A 19026-nucleotide genomic window follows, 5' to 3' on the forward strand; every position below is an offset into this window, starting at 1 on the left:
ACATCATCAGTGCCCGTGGCACAGTCAAATCGCTGCCTATATTTATCGTAAGTATGTTGTAAATTGCAATGAAAATCAGTATAATAATTATAAACATTTCTTTATAATGTGTATTGTGCATTAGCTTCTAGTATTTAGAGTACAATAAGATAATTATTGGAATGTCAAGCGTTTGTTGATTTTTAGGCGTATTAGGGCAATATATACTTTTATCTATACTAATATTGTAATAAATAAGTCAGAGGTCCTGCGGGAGATAGAGAGGTTCTACGGGCAGCTGTTTACCTCGGTCTCAGCTGAACCGCAAGGTTTAGCTGCAGACCCTAGAGCCAAGCTAACCCGACACTACACCGAAGACATCCCGGACATCAGCCTGTACGAGATTAGGATGGCTCTCAAACAGCTTAAGAATAGCATAGCAAGGCACCGGGCGAGGATGGAATTACTACGGAGCTTCTGAAAGCGGGCGGGACGCCGGTACTGAAAGTCCTTCAGAAGCTCTTCAATTCCTCTTTGCTCGATGGAAAACCGCCACAGGCATGGAACAGGGGTGTTGTGATCCTGTTCTTCAAAAAAGGTGACAAAACCTTATTGAAGAACTATAGGCCCATAGCACTGCTGAGCCATGTCTACAAGCTGTTCTCGAGAGTCATCACGAAGCGTCTCGAACGCAGGTTTGATGACTTCCAGCCTACCGAACAAGCCGGTTACCGAAAAGGCGACAGTATCATAGACCACATACATACGCTGCGGCAGATTGTACAGAAGACCGAAGAGTACAATCGGCCATTATGCTTAGCGTTTGTGGACTATGAGAAAGCCTTTGATTCCGTCGAAACATGGGCGGTCCTTAGATCTCTCCAGCGGTGCCGTATTGACCACCGGTACATCGAAGTATTGAAGTGTTTGTATAATAACGCCACCATGTCAGTCCGAGTACAGGAGCATTGCACGAAGGAAATCCCTGTAAAGAGAGGAGTGAGACAGGGAGATGTAATATCTCCGAAACTGTTTATCACTGCTCTGGAGGATTCCTTCAAGCTTCTGGAATGGCAAGGACTTGGCATCAATATTAACGGCGAATACATCACTCATCTTCGGTTTGCCGATGACATCGTGATCATGGCAGAGTCGCTGGAAGATTTAGGGCGTATGCTCGGTGACCTCAGTAGGGTTTCTCAACAAGTGGGTCTTAAAATGAAAATGGACAAAACTAAAATCATGTACAATGTCCATGTTGCACCCACCATAGTTACTGATGGGAGCTCTACTCTTGAAGTTGTTGACGAATATATATACCTAGGACAGGCAGTCCGATTAGGTAGGTCCAACTTTGAGAGAGAAGTCAGTAGACGGATCCAACTCGGCTGGGCAGCGTTCGGTAAACTGCACAACGTCTTCTCGTCCAAAATACCTCAGTGCCTTAAGACAAAGGCGTAACACCAATGTGTGTTACCAGTGATGACTTACGGCTCGGAGACGTGGTGCTTCACTAGAGATCTTTTTAGATAGCTCAAAGTCGCGCAGCGAGCTATGGAGAGGGCTATGCTCGGCATTTCTCTACGTGATCGAATCCGAAATGAGGAGATCCGTAGAAGAACGAAGGTTGCTGACAGCCCGTAGAATTAGTGAACTGAAGTGGCAATGGGCCGGCCACATAGCACGAAGAGAGGACGGTCGATGGGGCAGAAAGATCCTGGAGTGGCGACCACGTACTGGCAAACGCAGTGTGGGACGGCCACCTACTAGATGGACGGACGACCTAGTAAAAAGCGCTGGGTCTCATTGGATGCAGGTGGCAATGGACCGGTCGCACTGGAAATCTATTGGAGAGGCCTATGTTCAGCAGTGGACGGCGATAGGCTGAAATGATGATGATGATGAATATTGTAAAGCTGAAGAGTTTGTTTGTTTGAACGCGCTAATCTCAGGAACTACTGGTCCGATTTTAAAAATTATTTCAGTGTTAAATAGCCCATTTATTGGGGACGGCTATAAGCTATATAACATCATGAGATCCATACAAGTGGAGCACCAATAAAGAATGTTTCAAAATATTTTCACTTTATACGTAAATGAATTGGGGGGTAAAATTTTGCGTTATGCCAAAGTAACTATTCCACGCGGACGGAGTCGCGGGCAAAAGCTAGTGATATTATAAATCTATGTTTCTTTGTATCATTACACAATTTTCATATTCAATTTCTCATCTTTGTAAACTAAGTATTAAATCCTATCAATCCTAACATAAAAATAACAATACAAGTACAAAGGAATTGTTAAGCAGTTGAAAATAAGTTAACTGTGACAAAGTGTGTTAGATTCTGGAAGATTCTGTTCAACCGTGAGTGAACCCTTTTCTTATGGTTTCGTCTTAACGAAAAGGACTACGTTTAATGGATTTCCGTTTTGTCCTTTCAACTAAAGAGATTTTGATCTTTCAGCCATAATATTTAGTCTTAGTCGACTATGATATGAATTATGTCGCTTTGAAGAAGATTTGTTATATGCGGCCGTCAGCGCAGAAATGGCCTAACCCACAATTTTTCATAATCATGCTTGTAATTATGTTTAATGCAATTTATTTAAAATATAATAAATTTTGATGCAAAACTGTCCTATCCATAGTCTCACCTATAGATGAGTCGTCTATTATCAAAGGTGGCAATCTGTGCATTTGGACAAAAAAATGTTATGGATATGTCAATACAGATTGATTTGAATATAATCGTCTCCTTCAAAGAATACGGTTCACAACCTGCATTAAATAAAGGTTAATACTTAACCTGTTATTTATCTAAGATGTCGTTCAGAAGAGTTTTGTGACTGCCAATGGAATACAAAGTCAATAATTCGTTTTTCTGATTTACCAATAATTGTCCAAAAGTCACATTGCCGGCTTTGATAATAGTCGACTCAGATAACAGATGGCTTTGTAAACATTATTTATGCGCGTATTGTTTTTTTGCCTATTCAAATCCATGAAAACTTAAAACTAAAAAAGTTTTTTTTTTATTGCCTTTGTAGGCAGACGAGCGTAAGGCCCACCCGATGGTAAGTGGTTACCGTCGCCCATGGACTTCAGCAATGCCAGGAGTAGAGCCAAGCCGCTGCCTACTGCAACAGCCCTAACAGCATCCTGAAGGCATTAACAGACCGTTATGACTGTCGGTACTTGAACCATCGTACCATGGTTCACTTGCGGACTAAATAATAATAATTATGGTTGGTTCGAAGTAACTATCAGTTGAATAGAGTATTTGAAATGTATTCAACTGATAATTACTTTTAATAAATGTATCTTTTTTATTTGATTGGTTTTGTTAATTTTAAGTCTGTTTCAATGATACTATGTACACATATGGACTTGTTGTTGTGTGAAATAAAATAAAATAAATCATTCATTCATTAAACCCCATCGTTCCGTAATAACTATGGTAAGGCTTAGGCCACTTTTGCACTGACGGCCTCGTATATGAGAGAAAGCGTTTTCTTCGATTCAATGAATCGGATGTATGTTGTGAGAAACGATACTAAGAACTCGATTTCAAATGTCTATTCTTGCGCATACCAGAGGTTCCCGGGCATTGCGCGATGTATATATGGTAATATGAAACTAAAGTATCCGAGTTCAATTCCGTATTTTATTTGGTTTAATGCATATTTCCTTTACAAAAAATGGTTCTTACTACGCCATGGTTCACGCTATATGACACTACTACACGCTCTTGCCCGTTGTCCCGCAAGGTTTAGACATAATAAAAACTACGTTTACGAATTAATCTCGCGTTTTTTCATTGTTATTATATCCGACGTGTCGATTGCTTTACAATTAACGCGGGTGTGTCCCCTTACCCACAGACACAGCCCACTGAGTTTCTCGCTGGATCTTTTCAGTGGGTCGCGTTTCCGATTCGGTAGTAGATTCTACGAAGCACTGCTCTTGTAAGGGCCAGTGTTAGCAACACTTTATTTGAGCCCCGAAAGCTCACCTACACGTTAGGATTCCGCTGACGTAGCCTCTCAAGCCTATCATCAGCTTAGATAAAAAAAAGTGTCCCCTAAGGAACTTACCAAATTCTTCTTCCTCGTGCACTGCAATAGTTCCGTGTACAAACACTCTGCTTGCTGCAATCCGACTTCGAAGGTCTTCTGTATGGTGCCTATCAGGTAATCTCGCATGGACTCCAGCACTGTTTGTTCGCCGGTTTCCGATGCGTATCTATAACGAGAGTTCACATGAAAGAAGATTGGAGAATGTAAGTCTCATTCAACCGCTGCGTCTCATCCATATCATCATTCGTCCATAGTAGCGTTATCCTCAGTAATTTCCAGCCTGACTCCCTAATCCCTTAGTTCCTATAGTGCTTACCAATTCTGTTACTTATCACAAACATTTCGAATGCTGATAATAATTTAAGATAATAGTTCAAAGTTAGATAACTTGAAAGCGGTCACTGAACTAAAAAGGGATCTCTAGAGCGTCTTTTATTAGCGCTAAGAGTAATTTTAAGATTAAAAAAAAAATCAGGACTACCTTCTTTGCTACTTATGGCAGACTAGCGTACGTCCCACTTTTGATAGAGAATGGTTACCGTCATTCGACATCAAAATTGCCGACGACACTGCCAAGCCAAGGCAAGCTCTCTACCAAGAGTGATTATTGAAGTGAAACTTCTAATACGACTTCCAACAAGGTTGCGTTAAACGTTTAACGCTACCATATTAGAAAGAGATATATATATTAATTTTCTATCTATAATTTAAAAAATATATAATATATAAATGTTGAAGATGTCGCATCTCTTATACACAGCATTACATATAACAAGAGAAATCTGATTTAAGGATGAAAATTTAGAAAGCCACAATACTACACATCGAAAAAGAAGTTTCACTTCATTCACGTGCACCGAGTTGCACGCGCACCGTTTTTTTTTTGTTAACAAGTATGTCACATCGAATAGTCCAGCTTCGAATTCGACTGGATTAAGATTTCAAGTTAATTGAATTCAACTTCATCTCAGCCTGTCCACTGTGCACTGCCGAACATAGGCCTCTCCAACTGATGTCGTCTGCTGTCGACTGCCCCACCCTTCAAACCGAAACGCATTACTGCTTCACGGCAGAAATAGGCAGGGAGGGTGATACCTACCCGTGCGGACTCCCAACAGGTCCTACCACTAGTAACTAGTAACCACTAGTAAGTTAACTTACTTATGAACAAAAGCGATGAGGTCCGCCGCACGACCGCTTCCATCGCAGACCACCACCGGCACCGGAGGGTTATCAGTTACGTACTCCAGAACCGCTCTCACTGTGTTCGTTCCACCTTCGATGACCAGACACACGACGGGCGTTGACGAATGCGTGTCTGAAATACGATGCAGTGTCAGAAAATGGCGTCCGAAATTCTACCAAGAACAACAACGAAATGTATGTCGTCGTGGCCTAAAGGATAAGACGTCCGGTGCATTCGTATCTAGCGAAGCACCGGCGTTCGAATCCCGCAGGCGGGTACCAACTTTTCTAATGAAATACGTACTCAACAAATGTTCACGATTGACCTCCACGGTGAAGGAATAACATCGTGTAATAAAAATTAAGCCCCCAAAATTATAACTTGCGTAATTACTGGTGGTAGGACCTTTTGTGAGTCCGCGCGGGAAGGTATCACCACCCTGCCTATTTCTGTCGTGCAGCAGTAATGCGTTTCGGTTTGAAGGATGGGGCAGCCGTTGTAACTATACTTGAGAACTTAGAACTTATATCTCAAGGTGGGTAGCGCATTTACGTTGTAAATGTGTATGGGCTCCAGTAACCACTTAACACCGGTTGGGCTGTGAGCTCGTCCTATCTAAGCAATAAACAAAAAAGATGATACTGAAATGTACAGGAAAACTGTTATGATGAAAAATGATAATTATCACGGGAAACAATAACATTGTAATAAAACTTTTAATGTTTCCTTCCCGGATTCAAACCAGAGTCCGCTGCCCGAATGGCGGCGTTCTTTAATTAACTTATAATTAAGACTAAGGGGAATTAACAAAAGAATTTTTCGTAGTCTTACGAGTACTTTAATTAATTTGTGGGGGTTTTTATTTTTATTTTTTTTTTATTGCCCTTGTAGGCAGACGAGCATACGGCCCACCTGATGGTGAGTGGTTACCGTCGCCCATGGACTTCAGCAATACCAGGGGCAGAGCCAAGCCGCTGCCTACCGCAAATTCTCTCTTCTCTCTCCTGATTCTCCGGGAGCATGCCACGACAGTTTTCGGAAGCCGTAAGTTTTTTTTAAATTCTACAATAAACTGATGCTATGTCGGATTACCTTAGTGTGCTATGTTAGGCGAGGTTTGAAAAGAGTAAGAACCTAAAATCTCCAAGATAATATTATCTTAGTTACCTAAAGGGTTGGGTCGATGAAGGTCCAAGCCCTTTGAGCCTTAAGGATGTTTGGCGTCAAGCCTCTAAACCAGCCTTTCCCAAAGTGGGCGATGACGCCCCCTTGTGGGCGCTGCAGGCCTAAAGGGGGCTGTAAGAGACCCAGAAAAAAATGGGGGCCTTGCATAGAGGCTTGGGAGGCGATTTGTAATTTCATCTAGGAGGACTCTTAGACACCGACTGAGCTCTCACTATAGTGGTTTTTAAGTAGGTGAAAAAATGGGGGCGCTAAAAAATAATTTATTCTCAAAGTGGGCAGTGGACAAAATAAGTTTGGGAGCCCCTGCTCTAAGCCGTCTGCTTCTCGCATGACAAAATCAGAAAAAAGCTTATCCATATCTTGATCTCTATAGCCAGCACTAAGGCCTTCGTATTCTATCTAGCAATGAGTAATGATTCCTTTGTAATGAAATCACTTCTGCTTCAAGCAGACACAGAAAGATATAAGATTTCAGTCAAAAGCCATTCCACCGCATAATTTATCTGAAAAAAAATAGTTGTATATTATAAACTAGTAGGCCTTGTAACATTCTACGCTATGACTAATGATTAGTAATAATTTTATAAAATTATCCACGGGATTTTTAAAAAATAGATATTTCACATAAAACACGACTTGGTAATTTTCGAAAATGATTCAAAAAGTCGCAATAATCGATGGAGTTGTTCTCAAGAGTTGCGCTGTCGTACATGTGGCAATCGATTTGATAGATGTACAAAAACACTTCTGTTATAATCTCATAAACTGTATGAATCCATCATTCCCGAAGCCTATTATTACTGGTGGTACGACATCTTGTGAGTCCGCACGGGTAGGTACCACCATCCCGCCTATTTCTACCGTGAAGGGTGGGGCAGTCGTTGTACTGTTATATAAGCTGATACCTTATAACTCATTTCTCATGGCTCCGGTAAGCTCCTAACACCAGGTGGGCCGTGAACTCGTCCACCCATCTAAGCTACAAAAAAAAAAGCCAAAGCCGAAATATGCTATTGGCTCAAAGTGAACGGTATGCAATTTAAATTTATTAAATGAAAACGACAAGCACTTAGTTTGACCTTTTAGTGAGTTAATGTGTCGTGAAACTGCTATGTAATGCAAAGATAAGCTTCTATGCCCTCGCGAGACCATAGATATAAAAAACTCTAGAGTTACTACAGATTTACAATTACTAAACGCGGATTCATCACTATTGCTACTAAAGACATATTGAAACAATTGTTAAAATGTATTATAATAGCGAATTAAATTTATAAAGATAACACCAAATACAATGTTGTTATACTACCTATGTACCTGCTGCGAACGAAAATAGAGAGAAAGGAAAAATCGAAGGGAGGGGGCATACCGCTTCTTCCTTACACGAAGATTTCGACTAGCCAAAAAGATATATCAAACCATATCCTACGCCTAATAAGGCCATTACACAAGATAGCGAAGTCAACCGTTTTCTGATTATTTCGGGTCCCTATTCCTAACACGACTTTTCCGGCGCCCTGTGTTTAATGGGTTAATTAATTTCATTTGCCGCGGTTTCTTAAATGTCTGTTACGGCACGATTAGCTCCTTCGTTTATACAAAAAATATGAGGCGAGAAGCTTTTTAAATATTTGTATAGTATAATATGATCTTGTGGGGGTATTTTTTTCTCTAGGGATACATAAGTATGAAAAATGGTTGGCAGATAAGGCGATTTCGTAAGGCAATTCAAATAAATCACTGCTTGTGACCTGGTTAAAACTAGATAATAATGAATAATGTTTAAGAGCACGATAGAGAATATGTTCGTAATTAAGTCTGTATGTACTCGGTGTATTTGAAATAAGTTCAAATATTGCGGTAGCAGTTCTAGGTCGAAGTTTCTTAGTACCATAAATTAAGAACAAGGTTTCATGCATTAATACTCTTTGTTCATATTCTAGCTCAGTTGTATTAATAAATATATTTTACTTTTGAGTTGCTATCTTTCGCTAGCATATCTGCTCAGAGCCAGCTCACAAGACTTTTAATGGTCACTGTCACTATAGATATTGTGAATTGCAAAAGTACAGTGCGCTACATCGGCATATCGTAAACTTTTTTTTTTCAGATGACGTTTTCAGATATATATACCTAAATTAAATATATCATTCGTTACAAACCGATCCAATTAATTTTCAAAGCTTAGTTTCGTAACTTTGACATCACACAACACAACAGTTTTACCAAGTACTTTTTTATAGAATCGTAAAATTCCATATATGATGCAATGAAGCCTTGTCCAAAGATTAAAAGTCATCAGTACCAGATGTATGGAAATGGCAGTGCAAGATAGAGGGGGAAGAGGTCGACCGAAGAAGACGTGGATGGGGTGTGTGAATAACGATATGAGAAAGGGAGAGAGAGGAGTGAGTGTTAAGATGACGGCTGATACAAGAGAATGGAATATAAAAATTCGCTGTACTAACCCCACCGACTGGGATAAGGTGGAGACAAAGAAGAAGAAGAGTACCAATGACTTCTAACACTGTCGACTACCTTAACTATACATTGCGGGTTTAAGAAACGAACCAATTAAAATGACGTATGTAGTCCATTCCGTTTTTTGACCTCTGTGCTTCCTACACAGGGCTATAAGTGGAAACAAAGTTATATTTCGCGTTACTAACAAGTTTCCATTTCAATTCGCTAGCTGCCAGGGTCGTTCATTTACTTTCAATCGCCATAAAAACATAATAAAAAATGAAATAGCTTCCACGGTGACAAATAAATGCTGGAATCGAACATAAAACCTTGTGGCAGGTGCAAAAATGTACCTCCGAAAGTTTTATTACATCGCTACGGGACTGTTTATGAGTTGCTTTAGATTCAGACTTTTAGAGTTTGTTTACAACTCACAAGACGTAAAATGGCCGTTAGTGCGCCGAGAGTTGATAGATATATTTTTTTGATAATTGTTTAGGTTGTTCTTATTGTTTTATTATAGTTTAATCTTTTTTGTTTCATAAAAGATCGGTTTAAATGTTTACCGGAGCCTTCACTTAGACGTGAAATGGAAGTCTCAAATCTATTGTATACTCGTTATTCTATTTTCCAAGCCAGAACGCTCGGCTACTTCGATGCAGAGATAATCTGGTTGGTGATACACGCTCCAGGGAAGTGGGCTTCCAATACGCTAAACTGGAAAATTTCGACTTTGCACCCAATCGATTTGTGTCAACAATTTAGATACTTTTCTTTTTTTAATGTTAAATATTTAAAAATAAGCATACCCTTCGGTAATCGAATCACTATAAAGCTTCTTCATTGTAAAACAGACCATAAAAATACTCTTTCGGCCAATCAATTTGAACACTAAAGCGATTTAAGTACTTAATAAATTTCGTATAAAACACATAAAAGAAAGAAAGAAAAAAACCAGTAAGTCAGAATCAATATCGTAAATTTTGTAATCCAATTTATCATCGCACTTCAACCTGGCTTTTAGCTATGGAATTTTATCAATTCCCGGTTACAATAGAGATGGGTCTCCGCAAATCCTTTATGGGTATTATGGTCGGATTAATGGAAGCTACGACAGACAATAGCCCGCTCGATCCAGGAGCCAGGATAGTTGCAGAAATCATATTCGTTTGTCATCCATTTTTTTAATGTTCTAAGACTCATCGGTTGAATTGAGTTCTCGTGTTCAAATTATTGTTTTCGGCTTGTTATATATATTTCTTAATATGAAAGATGCAGATAGAAAGCATTACATCGGCAATTTAGGTCCGGGAAGCGAGTGAGATCAGCCTTAGACGTTCAGTTTACCATCGATCTTCATCACGTGAACTTTTATTTTCTAAATGGTCTAATTTTTAAACAATATACATTGTAACGTTTTCTTAACAATTAAACAGTGTATATTATGTATTTTCAATTTCTTTTAAAGACTCTCTTAGATAAATGTACATATATCTAAGATCCCGCGGTGAGCCCAAGAAACACTGGTTAGGTTTGGTAAAGGCGGATATGGAGACGAATAACATCACTCAGAAAGATGCCGAAGACCGTGCAAAGTGGAGGAGTTTAAGTAGGAGAGCGAATCCTGGCACTGGTCGATGCAATCACACTGGCATTTCCAGGATCAAGATATGACGGCAACTTCTTTCAATCCTCTCTAATTGTATTGTATTTTCTGACAAAACTTTTGTTATTCACTTGGACACCGAAGAGAAGCAATCTGTCTATCTTAGATCAACTGCAGATCAAGACTAGACTGTCCACACTCTGTCTTTGCCCCGCACTCGAGTACTTCGATCATATTTCTCAGAAAACACCGGATAGCTTAGACAGACTATTCGTGACAGGGAAGATAGAGGGAAAGAGACCACGCGGGCGCAGTCCGACAAGGTGGTTCGACCAAATCCGCACCACACTAGAGATCCCATTCCACGACGCCCTTCATGCGGCCAATGATCGGAGGCGCTGGCGGGGCATTACAAGGAGCAAAATCCTGTCGACATATGATGGTCACGACCCTCAGCAGTGAGGAAACGACGCGAGGAGGAGGAGAATATGACGGTAAGCAACTACTCAAATTAAAATTAAACGCACAAGTGACGTAACTTTTAAAAGGCTTGCTGCTGTATCAGCGTAACCTAACTAACGCGGCAATGAACATTTTTAAAAACTGTAATCTCCTAGACTAGATCGGACTACTAAAACAAATGGCTAAAGTAAAACGGATATGATCTGTTTATTATAGAGATGAGCCCTCGGATCCAACGACTTTATGTTGGGAATTTGGAGTGGCCAAGATGAGATACAATCCTGTTGTATGGATTATTGATTAGGAGAGCTGAATAGAACTTTATGCTGATACTATTCAAGTATGATTGAAAGGATTGTCACGTGACACTTTATTGAGGGCGAGCGAGCGTGGGCGATACATTTTCATTGGTGAATTTTGATAGTAGCCCATTCAGTCCTGTCACGCCCTCTTACAACTTACACAAAAATCTCTGTGAGTTATTAAGTTCCAATATAAAGCATCGCATAGCCAAAAAATCTATCAGCACTTAATTATGTGTCATCATCATCATCATCATTCTTTCCTATTACCCTCTGCTGGGGTGTAGGGCTCGAATCAAATTTTTTGATGATGTGTGCTGAAATTTAATGGGAGATCAATTTTAGCCCTTCATGTTTACTGGATATGTACGTGGCTTTTAACACTGCAAACATCCGACGGTATGGTGGAAGTTTATCGTGAAAATATACGAAGTCGTCGTTTGAATGAAACTAGAGGACCCGCAGTAGTCGAAATTCGACTATAATTAATTGGAATTGTAAGTTTGTGATTATGATTGTATTTTATACTTCTATAATCACAAATTTCGCCAAAACTACACTACAAAAAAAATATTAATAAAGACAAACAATATTTAATCTATTCACAATTTGACCACAGACGTCAAGAACAAAAGTTTGACAATAAATAGTATGCATGCGTGTGTGCGTCAAATACATGATATGTAGTGTGTGTAATGTTTTCTTTATTGATTTAATGTATCTTTTATGAATTATTTAAAAAAAATATTAGCATTATGCACTTCTTCTCTATTTTCTCTATAAGTGTGGAAAATTTCATACTCCTCCGTCCTTGCAATTTTCGTAAAGAGGGATACAAAGTTTTTGCTTCACGTATTAATATATATATATAATTATGTGTTCTTTGCTTTATCCACATTTGACGCGGGTTCACAAACAATTTCGCTCTTTGAGATAACTTTTATTCATTTACACAATGTTGAAAAAGTATTAAATACAAAATATGTTTCTGTCTTACGTTAAGCATGTTACAGTAATTGCAAAACTGATCTCATTATTCTCCTGCCCTTCTCCCGTCACCTGTGGTCGGCGCAACATGTTTTCTCCTTCCACACTCCTCTATCATATACCATTTTTTCGCTCACTCCCCTCTTACACATATCATCTTTAACGCAATCCATCCATTTCTTCTTAGGTCTACCTCTTCCTCTATATCCTTCCACATTCACAGTTAACACTCTCTTACCAACCTCATTTTTATTTCGTCTCATCACATGTCCATACCATCCCAAACAAGCAATTCTTAACTTCTCTGTCACAGGTGCCACTTTCAGACTTCCTCTAATACCGGTCACTCACATTCGCACGAATAGGCAAACCCACAAGTGTAGGACGACATTTGCAAATGATTATGCAAAGTTTTCGCTGCATTCGTGGTTTTCCAAGCTGTGTCGGTTTTTTTACGGACATCAAAGCGCGCGAATCGCGATACTTCGCGTACTCTACCACACATTCGTGTGACCAGTTGTGCCCACGATTGCGAAGGTAACGGACGTTTCGCGATTTTCATAGTTCGTGACGTCTACTGTGTAGCGTATCTTCATCATGCATTGGAACAACACCAAGGTGATGGAGTTCATTGAACTCCTGCAAAATGAATCGACCATATGGGACCCTCAAAAGAAATCTCATAAAAACAGAATAGCCGTTAATGACGCCTGGGAAAGAATTAAAAACTCTTTTTCTGTTCAATGTTCTATTGACGAATTAAAAAAGAAGTGAAATTCATGAGACATTCGTAAACAAGTGTAGGAGGAAGCGCAAACGGGTTCGCAAATTGAATACCGAACCCATTTGCACAGCCGCTAAGTTTGCGAATGAACGTCTGACAGCCCTTCACATGCGCGCAAACATGCCGGCATAACATATTGCAAAGTTGATCTGTAGGAGAAAAAAAACGAATTGGGAAAAGTAAGTTTAGTTTCTGTGAGCTATTTCTAGAGTAGGTTCAGTGTTGTTTCAGTTCTTTCTATCGTGATAAAAATATATCTTCTAAGTAAGTTTCTTAATAGGATAATCGGATTTAGGATACGTCCCGCCATTCTAGAATTTCAATAAATAAATCTGACAATTGATTTTCCTAGAAATAGCATCCGTTTCAGAGGAGCGTATAGGTTAGAGCGTTTATGTTGAATAAATAATACGAATATCTAAAAATATTGCCGTACAAGTTTTCATAGTTTTATTTAAATTAACAAAAATACACGTAAGATAACAAGCTTGTTGGACGACGCAATACGCGACAGCGGGGCGGTGCAGAGGGGTGCGCGGGGGTCGAGCCACCGATTCGCTCAACGCGGCTCAACCCAACCGCCAGCACGTTCAGTGACCTGCGCGACGCGCCGCTCGACGAACGCATCGAAATGTCGGACGGAAACGTAGTGTTCCCACAAAAAATACTCAAGAAATTCATACTTTTATACAAAGATCTGACGTGTTTATGGGACAAAGAATGTCCAGCTTACAAAATCAAAATGAAACGACACGATGCCATCACTAAAATGACGGAGTTAGTGCAGGAATACGATCCATCAGCGACCAGAGTGCACATTTTAAGAAAAATTGGGAGTCTACGGGCGTGCGTACGTAGGGAATACAAGCGCGTCCAAGAGAGTAGGAGGAAAGCTACTTGTGAAGAAGAAGTTTACGTTCCTAATCTGTGGTATTACGACTTACTGTCATTCATATTTAAGAACGAAGCGCCGGAGCCAGCAAGATCGCCTATCCCCACTGCTGTGAGTATAAAATACGTGGTTACATCGTCTTTTCGCATTAAAAGCGTATAATTTCTTAAAACATTTGAAATTGAGTTAATATGCGGAATCGTTTGGTATCACCATTATTTTTATCATAAATATACTGTCAAAAGAGCGTAGTTTAGTTTTAGTTTTTTTTTTAGTTTACCATATTTTGACGACTATTAACAAAATTAATACATAATTTTATTATACTTTAATAGACAGAAAATGTAATGTATGCATGTAATTGGTAAAAAATAAAAAAAAATAATGTTGCAAAGATGATCGATATTAAAAATATCACATGTTAAACCTATAAAACACTCTCCAGTAAAATTAGTAAGTTTTGAGATTATACAGTTTTAATGCGAGAAGACGACATGTTTATGTTAATATTTTGATCAGATAACAATAGGCCGGCCCACGCTGTTCATTAAGAATGACGAAAACAATATGTTTGAGGTGCTAAATGGGTGCCGAACACAATGCCAGAATGTTGTAGGCAAAAACAAATTGTTAAAATAAGTTAAGAGATATATTTTTGGAAATCTTTTTAGTTCTGCTCAATGTATTTTGTACACCGTATATTTTATTTAAAAGATATGAGGCCACGCTAAAATAAACATTGTATTAGCTTGACTCTCATCAGTAATTAATTGTTTTTCTTTTTAATTCTAATCTTATTCTTTAAACGAGCAATTCTTGTATATTTTTATTGCTTAGATGGGTGAACGAGCTTACAGCCCACCTGGTGTTAAGCGGTTACTGGAGCCCATAGACATCCACAACGTAAATGCGCCACCCACCTTGAGATATAAGTTCTAAGGTCTCAAGTATAGTTACAACGGCTGCCCCACCCTTCAAACCGAAACGCATTACTGCTTCACGGCAGAAATAGGCAGTGTGGTGGTACCCATCCGCGCGGACTGACAAGAGGTCCTACCACCAGTAATTACGCAAATTATAATTTTGCGGGTTTCATTTTTATTACACGATGTTATTCCTTCACCGTGGAAGTCAATCGTGAACATTTTTTGAGTACGTATTAGGTACATTAGAAAAATTGGTACCCGCCTGAGATTCGAACACGAATGCGTCGGACGTCCTATCCGTTAGGCCACGACGACTTCAAAATCAACTTACAATGTGGGTTAACTTTACCCGACATCTATTGGCGAATAATAATACTATTTATCTTAATTGTGGGCAACTAACCGCTTTAAAGGCATAACAAGATGGCGTTATCAAACGATGCTCATCATCTAGTGTTATTAATTCTTCATCTTTAGTATATTATCTGTTAAATAAAATAAAATGCTTCTACTCTGCGATCTGCTTTTAAAAATAACCACGGCAAGAATTCAAAGATTTTTCTTTTGTTTATCCGCCCGGGTAGTGACTAATGCCCGTATCTTTAGACATTTCGTAAAATAGTCCTCCACTCCTAACTCATCCGATGATGCTCGAGAATTCCCTCCAAACTTACTCGAGTTTGGTATTTTTAGTCGACCATTACAATATTCCTCAACTGTCCTCGAGTGAGGTAATAATGATGAAAATTTGATCAAGCTAGCATCAAACCCATAGAGTTCTGTAGTCTATGGTCATTGTTTAATGTCAAAGTCAAGCTGCCGCTGTCTGTTTGACACTAGATGAACTTGTTTGATGTTTTGGTTGCTGAGTTATTCGTAAATATGTGTGCGTGCAGTAAATCTGAAAGTGTATTATTTATTTTCTAACCTATTATTATTTTAGATTTCGGATCCGGCTTTGTATTTTTATTCGCCGCTTTTGTGTGATTTTGGTTGCATCGTGTTGTTGAAGTGCTTTTCCACAACCACCAGTTTATTATTATATAAATAAAACTTATAATCGCATTGACTTTATTTATCAGGTAGTAAGCAAAATATGTCTCTCATGTAGGTAAATAAAATAAAGAGTTTCAAATGTCTAACCTCGAACTATTTACTTTATTAATAAATATTATCAAACTTAAATTATCAAAATATGCGGAAATCATGCACAGATCCAGGCCATTGCACAACAATATCATATATTTCCATTTGCGGTCCACATACTATTTGGACATTGATAGAAAACCAGCCTTGAGGAACGTTCAAGGTACGTCGCGACGTACCTTGACTTGACAGTTCGCTCACTTCACTCCGGTTAGGAAATTTTTCCAAGGACGTTTGAGTGGAGTTTATTTTTACGACTAATCATACCAAAACGCGCGTTGGAGGTTGAGTCGAGTCAAGTCAAGTTCGTGTAAACGACTAAAGATACGGGTGTAAACCTCCAATGATAGTGCGACGGGTGCTCTAACTTCAAACCGAAACGCCTAATGCGTTAGTTCTTAATGCAGAAATAGGCAGGGTGGTACCTAACCGCGCGGGCTCACCCTACCACCAGTAGTTACGCAAATTATAATTTTGCGGGCTTAATTTTTATTCCACAACGTTATTCCTTCACCATAGAGGTCAATCGAGAATGTTTTCAAAGTACGTATTTCATTAGAAAAATTGGTACTCGCCTGCGGGATTCGAACGGTGTTCGAACAGTTGCATCGCTCGACCCGAATGCACCGGGCGTCTCCTCGATTAGGCCACGACAACTTCAAGCATTCACAGTAATTAAACGTTTATTAAATTACACATTAGTACATCCGCGATAACGGAGTCTCCTTGTAAATACTGTTACGCGCAGGTGTTCGGGATAAATAAAATTCTACCGAATCACAAGTTAACACTGTATTAGCACTTAGAACACTAAAATTCTCAATTCGCTTCTTCCGCGTCGCTTCAGGTGATCCGTTCGCTGTTTCGCTTCGAGTAGTTTCGATTACTGACTGACTGCGTGCCATCTCTACAATGCTTTTGTAGTCGAGACGAAATCCCTAGAATCCTTGTAACATTCTACGCTATGACTAATGATTAGTAATAATTTTATAAAATTATTCACGGGATTTTGTAAAAATAGATGTTTCACATAAAACACGACTTGGTAATTTTCGAAAATGGTTAAAAAAGTTGCAATAAGGAGTTGTTCTCAAGAGTTGCGCTGTCGTACATGTGGCAATCGATTTTATAGATGTACAAAAACACTTCTGTTATAGTCTCATAAGCTGTATGATTCCATAATTCCCGAAACCTATTATTACTGGTGGTACGACATCTTGTGAGTCCGCACGGGTAGGTACCACCATCCCGCCTATTTCTGCCGTGAAGGGTTGGGCAGTCGCTGTATTGTTAAAGCTGAGACCTTATAACTGATTTCTCACGGTTCCGGTAAGCTCTTAACACCAGGCGGGCCGTGAACTCGTCCACTCATCTAAGCTACAAAAAAAAAAAGCCAAAACCGAAATATGCTATTGGCTCAAAGTGAACGGTATGCAATTTAAATTTATTAAATTATTAATAATAGTTTAAAAAAACTAACAAAATACGCTTTTATAGAAAATCCAACTAAGAAATAAAAAGTAAATTTTAATAAATTTGAATTAAAAATAGTGAAAAAAAAAGATTTTATTGGAAAAAAGCGTTTATTTTTCCTTTTTTAGTTGAATTTCAGTATTTTTTTTAATATTGAATTGTCATCGGTCCTTAATAAGTATACCAAATTTCGAGTTAATCCGACGTTTTGAAGAGGGGTCAAAATCATGTTCAAAGATTCCGTTACAAACATACATACGTCTGAAGCTAATAAAAGCGTATTAAAAATACAAGCATTTAGTTTGACCTTTTAGCGAGTTCATGTTTCGTGAAACTGCATTGTAATGCAAAGTTGAGCTTCTATGCCCCCGCGAGACCATAGATATAAAAACCCTAGACTTACATACTGATTTACAATGACTAAGCGCGGATTCATCACTATTGCTACTAAAGAGATATTGAAACAATTGTTAAAATGTATTATAATAGCCAATTACATTTATAAAGACAATACCAAATAAAATGTCGTTAATCTATCTATGTACCTGCTGCGAACGAAACTAGAAATAAAGGAAAAGCTGAAGGGAGAGTGCATACCGCTTCTTCCTTACACGAAGATTTCGACTAGCCAAAAAGATATATCAAACCATATCCGAAAATCCCATAGCCGAAAAATCTATTAGCACTTAATGATGTGTGCTCAAATTTAATGGGAGATCAATTTTAGCCCTTCATGTTTACTGGATATATACGTGGCTTTTAACACTGCAAACATCCGACGGTATGGTGAAAGTTTATCGTGAAAATATACGAAGTCGTCGTCTAAATGAAATATAATTATGTGTTCTTTGCTTTACCCACATTTTACGTGAGTTCACAAACAATTTCGCTCTTTGAGATAACTTTTATTCATTTGCACGATACAAATAGATTATATTGACAATAATAATCCTATCATTTACTTTTCAGCTTCAATCGTTAGTATTTTGTTTTCGTTTTTTGTGGAATTTTTGCAATGATGATGTTAAATAAAAACAATTTTCTTTGTAAGAGCGTAGTTATCTGCAGGCACATCACATCTCTTTTATTTTCGATTCATACATATAAACGTTATTAGAAAAGCTTATAGTATGGGTGTTTAAATGTTGAAAAAGTATTAAATACAAAATATGTTTCTGTCTCACGTTAAGCATATTACAATAATTGCAAAATTGATTTCATCGTTCTCCTGCCCTTCTCTCAGACACCTGAGGTCGGCGCAGCATGTTTTCTCCTTCCATACTCCTCTATTATATACCATTTCTTCACTCACTCTCCTCTTACACATATCGTCTTTGACGCAATCCATCCATTTCTTCTTAGGACTACCTCTTCCTCTATATCCTTCCACATTCACAGTTAATACTCTCTTACCAACCACATTTTCATTTCGTCTCATCACATGTCCATACCATCCGAAAGCGCACTTCTCAAATTCTCTGTCACAGGTGCCACTTTCAGACTTCTTCTAACATATTGCAAAATTGAGCTGTAGAAGAAAAAAAAGAGTTGGGATATA

General features: G+C 38.7%; 1 protein-coding gene across 14 annotated transcripts in view; it reads right to left on the reverse strand.

The window, feature by feature from the left end:
• The window catches only part of Trpm (transient receptor potential cation channel, subfamily M), a 274349-nt gene that overhangs the window by 63542 nt on the left and 191781 nt on the right, over positions 1-19026 (reverse strand). For all 14 annotated transcript variants that reach the window (XM_089735227.1, XM_089735235.1, XM_089735236.1 and 11 more), the window contains 2 exons: positions 5218-5374; positions 4075-4222 (listed from right to left, as the gene is read on the reverse strand). In XM_089735227.1, coding sequence (XP_089591353.1) covers positions 4075-4222; positions 5218-5374 — 305 coding nt within the window. The remainder of the gene's footprint in view (positions 1-4074; positions 4223-5217; positions 5375-19026) is intronic.

The sequence above is a fragment of the Bombyx mandarina genome, chromosome 19, assembly GCF_030267445.1.
Source record: "Bombyx mandarina strain Sakado chromosome 19, ASM3026744v2".
NCBI classification, from domain to species: domain Eukaryota; kingdom Metazoa; phylum Arthropoda; class Insecta; order Lepidoptera; family Bombycidae; genus Bombyx; species Bombyx mandarina.